Raw genomic sequence first — 5,591 nt, forward strand, 5'->3', positions numbered from 1 at the left:
GAATGCGGGTGGGCTTGTGCGCACCTGTGACAGACAGGTTTGTGTCCACAGCTCTTTCCCTGTCCATCTGCCACCAGGCCCGTGTCCTGGACACCATCCTCCACGGAGGGCTTCCTGGAGGAGGGGCTGAGTCAGGGCTGGGGGAGCAGGCCCACAGATGAGCCGGGAAGCAAAGAAGCGGGCAAAACAAACACCAATGCAGTAAAATGACTGAGGGAGCAGGGCCTCAAGGGTGCAGACCAGCAGGTGTGCGGGGCTGGGGGGCGAGGAGCTGAGCGTGAGGCAGGTGGGCGATGTCGGCGGCGGCTGAGTCCGGCGAGTGATGCGCCCGTGTTCTTTGTGTTGTTACCCTTGAAACTTTTCTGTAAACTTGCAATAATTTCTCCAAAGTTAAACTTTTCCTTGATCATCGAAACAATAAAATTCCTGAGCAACCGCGAAAACAGATGAGGTGAAATGAACCTAGCTGCATAGACCAAGTGCTGGGTGTGGAGCCGGGCGTGGGCAGGCAGGCCGAGCGCTGGGGGCGAGGACCACGGGGAGGGCCTGGGGGGCACTGCTGCCCCCAACGCCCTAGCGTGAGGCGGTGGGAGGGTGAGTGGGGGCGAGCCCAGGAGGCGGGCAGGGCAGGCAGTGCCCGCCTGGGGTGGAGGCCCAGTGACCTGGAAGTGGGCAGAGCTGGGAGGGCTGGGCCGGGCGTGGTGCAGGGGCTTCCCAGCTGATGGGACTGGCCCAGACTCAGAGGGATCTCCCCTCCACCCCTGCCCGGCCAAGGGGAAGCCCAAGTAGGGCCCTGGGGCCAGGGTTCCTCTCTGAGCAAGCATCGCCGGCTGAGGTCCAGTCCTTCCCCGGCCAGTCTCGGCCCTGTGACCTGCCCCCTCTTTGGTCCCTGAGCACCTGCTGTCTGTGTCCAGACCTGCCTTTGTCCCTTGTGGGGCCTCCCTGTCCCCCTGCTGTTCTGTTTCTGCCTCCCTGACTCCTCCTGGCAGGCTGCTGGGCCTCAGTTTCCCCAACTATGAAATGGGAGAGGAGAACATCCATCTCACGGGACGGCGGGGTGGGGGGGGCGGTGCATGTCCCCAGCCTCACACATGTCACACCCGCCTCACTACTGGGCCTGGAAGCCTGTCTAGCTGTCCCTTGGCTGCCCCCCCAGCCCACCGACCTTCAAGCTCCCTCAAATGACCTCCTCCAGGAAGACTTCCATGATCCATCAGCCCCAGGGCCTGGTGCGTCTGGGCCTAGGCTTCCCTAGAAGGGAGGGAGGCCCTCAGGTGGGGACGGGAGGTTGTGTGCTCACGGTCCAGCTGGCTCCGAGGCGCGCACACCTCTTCACCTGCTGCCTGCCGCCCTGTCAGCTCCTCTTGCCCCTTGACAGCCACCCCGGCCGCCCCTGCCTCTCCCCAGCCCCTAACCACCCCCGTCACCAGCGTCCTTGCTGGGAGAGGGTCCGGCCCACAGGAAGAAGACCTTCCATCCAGAGGGCTTCTCCCCGCCGTGGCCACCCACGGTTCCCCGGGGCCTCCACCTCGGAACCTTCAAGGCCAGCCTCGGGGAGGGGCCCTCCTGCCCCGCACGCACCCCTTGCTCTGGAGGGGATTCCTGGCAACCCCAGGTACAGACGGGTACCAGCCCACCTCCCAGCCTGCCCTCCCCCGCCTCCACCCAACCAGGCCCTTCCAGGGACCCCTCACGCCCCAGTGAGCCGGGCCCACGTCACCCAATCCAGGCCACAGGGCAGAGCCCGATCCACAGTGGCCACACCCCAGGGACACGTGTGCCGCGCACTGGCCCTTCAGACGGCGCCCTCCGCCTCTCTTCCCCTGTCTCCTCCGCCCCCGCCTGGCCCCAGAGGCTCAGCTCCGGGCGCTCACCTCGTCGCCTGGCCTTTCCCGACTGTCAAATGGGAGAAGGGAACCCGCTGGATGGCCACGGCCCCTCTTCACCTGCCCGTGTGTCCATCTTCCCCTCCAGCCTGTCTGCCCCTGGCTCCCTTTCAGACTCCCTGTCCCCACTGGCCCCCGGCTGGGGCTGGACGGTCCAGGGCATCTTCAGCTTTATTTGTTTAAAGTGTGGAGAGATTTGGGGTTTGGATGCGATCACATAGAAGGGTGCCGGCCTGGGAGGGGGGGCCTGGCCCCAGGTTCTGAGCGGCAGGGTTGGGGCAGAGCAGGGGGCAGAGCGTGGAGGGGGGCTGACTGGGGTGCTGAGCTCAGGACTGGGGGGGACCAGGCGACAGCCCCGCCTGTGCTGGTTTGTGTCCTCCTCGGAGTGCGGGGCGACGAGTAGAGGCCCGGGGTGACCCTGGGAGGGGCGGCAGCATGTGGGCCCCACAGCGCCCTGCGCACCCCAGGCCCCCGCCCGATGCCCCCTGGAGGCCGGGCTGCCTCCCGCCCTTCGGCCCAGCCGCTGGGATGGCAGGGCACACGGCCGGCACAAAGGCCCGCAGCCTTCGCGGCTTCAACAGCAGAAATGTCCGGTGTCCCCCAGGCCCCGCTCCGAGTGTGGGCAGGTGGCCCCCTCTGAGGCCGTGACGGAGAGTCTGTTCGTGTCCGTCCCCCGAGTCTGGCGGTTTCAGGGCTTCTCTGAGGCTCCCCGGCTTGTAGACGCACCCCCACCTCTGCCTCCGTCCTCACGTGGCCTGACCCTCGTGGGAGTCCCACTCCAGTTTCCCCTTTTTATAAGAAAACAGTCTTTTGGATGAGGGCCACCCCGATGACCTCACCCCGACTCGTTACATCTGCAAGGACTCTCTCTCCAAACCAGGTCCCATCGTGAGGTCCAGAATTTGGGGGACACTGTTTAACCCCCAGCAGGAGGGAGCAGCTGCCTCTGGCCTTTGAGGGCCGGGGCGGGCGGGGGGGCCAGCAGCCTGCGGAGGGCCCTGGGGTCCGGTGAGCGTTGGGGGGGCCACAAGGGCGAGTGTCTGAGAGGAGGGTGAGCGGCTGGGTCTGGCGGGCCAGGCTCTCAACACCGTCAGGGCAGCGCCCGCCTCGCGGCCTGGGAGGGCCCTGCCCTCGGTTTCAAGCTCCATGGTCGCCCTTTTCACGTTCTTAATACCGTTTGACCCAGAGGCCCCGCCCTTCCATCTGCACCAGGCTCGCGAGTCCCCTGAATCAGGGGACGGCGAAGGGCCGGGGAGGGAGGGCGTGTCCCGGGAGCCGTTCCCGGCAAGGCCCCTACGTTTCCCAGCTGTGATGTTGAGGCCAACCTCACTGTAGGGCCAGAGGCAGGACCCAAATGGCAGGTCGACCCGGGGTGGCCCGTGGCCCTGGGGGTGCTGGGTGCGGTGCTGAGGCCCTGCCCCCCTCCCCTGGCTGGACGTCCAGCCACTGCATCCTTGTCCGTGACCCCTGGGAACCACAGAGGGGACGGGAGAGGGGGCAGGCTGAGAGCCCCCAGGGGCCCTGTGGGTTCCCGGGGGCGGTCCTGGTGCGGAATCCCCCTCACAGGGTGAGTGGGGAGGCTTCTCGGTGCGTGTGGGTGGGGACGGGGGGGCCTCACCTCCTCTCAGGCGGCTTGTCCCTCGGCCAGGCCCCACGCCGAAGCGTGAACACTCGGGGCCCTATTACCTTCCTCCTCTCATTGGGGAGCCCCTGAGCCCCCCGCCTCCAGAGCCTGGTGATGCTGATGATGGGTGGTCAGCTCCAAGCTCCCTGAGTAGGGGGTGAGGGGACTGGGAGGGGCTGCAGGAGACCAGAGCCCAACAGTTCAGGGACGTGAAGGAAGCACCGAGAGAAGACGTGGGGTGTGCAGCACGGAGCATCTCTGCAGGGCCCAGGGGTCAGTGGCCTGAAGAGCTCAGACCAGTCAGGGGGCTGGAGGTGTGGCCTTGAGAAGCTCGGAGAACAGGTGCACCAGGAGCCTTCCATGCAGAGATCAAGATGCTTCACGTGGAGGCTCCGGGGCCGGAATGAGCCCTGGTGCTCATGGATGGCCAGCCATGCGCACACTTCCGGGCCAGGACTGGGGGGGATTCAGCACCCTATGGGGGGGGGCTCCCAGACAGGCGTCCAGACGCTGTCCAGCCCGTGCACACACTGCTGCCTTCCCGGGGCCCCTCTCAGTCACCCCTGGCCCTCGCAACTTGCTTAAGACTTCCTGATGACTGGGTTTTTTTTTTTTTCTCTCTTCTCTTGCATCAACAGATTAAAAAACAACACCCCAACCCCAGCCCCAGTGCGCTTCAAACCTCAACCTGCAGCCGGAAGGGGGAAGTGAAACCCTGCTGGGGGAGGGGGCTCTGGGACCAGCCGCCTGAGGGAGCAGCCAGAGCCACAGGCACACGCACAGACCCAAGCGGCCCGGACGCCAGCCCGATGGCGGAGGCCCCGAGCCACGCTGGCTCCGAGGAGCAGGAGGAGCTGCTGGTGGACAAAGACACCGGGTAAGGGTCTGTCCCGAGCTCACGGAGCAGTTTGCATCTGCACTGGGTGACGCGTAACTCGGGGCAGCAAGGCCACTGCAGGGTACTTTCCTGGAACCCCGTCTCACCCCGCGGTGGGTGTGTGCCTCTTTGGTCGCCGTCTGTGGCCGGGCTTCAGTGGGGGAGGCCGGCCGCGCGCCCCCGCCGGTAGGATGCTAACCCGGGACATGGAGGCCAGGGACTCAGGGCCTTGCGCCGCCAGGCCAGGGCTCCGAGGGCAGGAGGCGCGATGGGAGGGCCTGGCCGGGAGGGGCTGCTTGGCCACAGGACCCTCAGAGCCCTTGCTGGAGGCCAGGCCGGGTCCCCCACCCTGCGGTGATGGAGGAGGCGGGGACGCTGGCCTGCACCTGTTCTGGGCCTGCAGCCGCTGCGGCTTGGAGATGGCCCAGGAGGCGGACGGGGGCAAGGGCGTGTGCCGGCACAGCCGGAGCTGGGCAGAGAGCCCCGCGGAGCCGCTGGGTGCCAGCCTGTGCAGGGACAGGACACCCAGAGCCACCAGTGTGGAGAGGAGGGCGCTGCGGGTACGGCTCCACCTGCCCTCCCCCCCGCCCCCCAGCAGCTGCCGGGTAGGGCGGGGTCCCCACAGCCTCAGGGCTGACTTGCTAAGTGGCTTCTAACCCCCACTGTCCTGCTGGAAGGTGGTGGTCAGTTCCCTGGTCCTGTGATGACGCCTTTATTCATAACGAAGGAACCGATCTGAAGTCTCTGCCATCAGCGCGTGTGTGCATGAGGCCGGTGGAAGGGCGCCTTCTCCTTGCCCAGGCCCGCAGGGCGCCCTAGTTCCGGGGTTCAGGGGCCTGAGGGCTGGGGGGCGGGGGGAGGCTGAGCAGCGTGGTCAGGGTCAGGGGCCGGGGCCTGGCCGGGGCTGTTGGGACCACACGGCCCCTCACAGGTCTCTAGGGGACCCGTCGCTAGGGGTGGGGTCGTGAGGCTGGAGGGGCAGGGGGAGGCTGCTGGGGCCGTGGAGCTCGAGGGCCCTTTCGTGGCAGGTGGGCTGCCCCGCGCACTCGGGGGCGACGGCAGACAGCTGTGCCCCCCACTCAGAAATGTCTCCTCCCATCAGCCTGTCCCGTGTTCCTCTGGCCACCGTGTGCCCATAGAAGGGCACAGCCTGAGCAGCCTGGCCGGGGCGCCCCGCCTCCTTCCCTGGCCGCCCCCCCCCCGC

The 5,591-nt window shown here is 67.1% G+C and overlaps 1 protein-coding gene across 6 annotated transcripts in view; it reads left to right on the forward strand.

Annotated features, from left to right (window-relative positions):
* The first annotated feature begins 4,214 nt into the window (after window positions 1-4,214).
* The window catches only part of LSP1 (lymphocyte specific protein 1), a 36,235-nt gene continuing 34,858 nt past the window's right edge, over window positions 4,215-5,591 (forward strand). For 4 of the 6 annotated variants that reach the window (XM_077753047.1, XM_077753446.1, XM_077753117.1 and 1 more), the window contains exon 1: window positions 4,215-4,387. In XM_077753047.1, coding sequence (XP_077609173.1) covers window positions 4,320-4,387 — 68 coding nt within the window. In that variant the 5' untranslated portion in view covers window positions 4,215-4,319. The remainder of the gene's footprint in view (window positions 4,388-5,591) is intronic. The other 2 variants (XM_077752989.1, XM_077753270.1) reach the window with 1 other exon arrangement.

The sequence above is a fragment of the Crocuta crocuta genome, unplaced genomic scaffold (genome assembly GCF_008692635.1).
Source record: "Crocuta crocuta isolate KB4526 unplaced genomic scaffold, BGI_CrCroc_1.0 scaffold653, whole genome shotgun sequence".
NCBI classification, from domain to species: domain Eukaryota; kingdom Metazoa; phylum Chordata; class Mammalia; order Carnivora; family Hyaenidae; genus Crocuta; species Crocuta crocuta.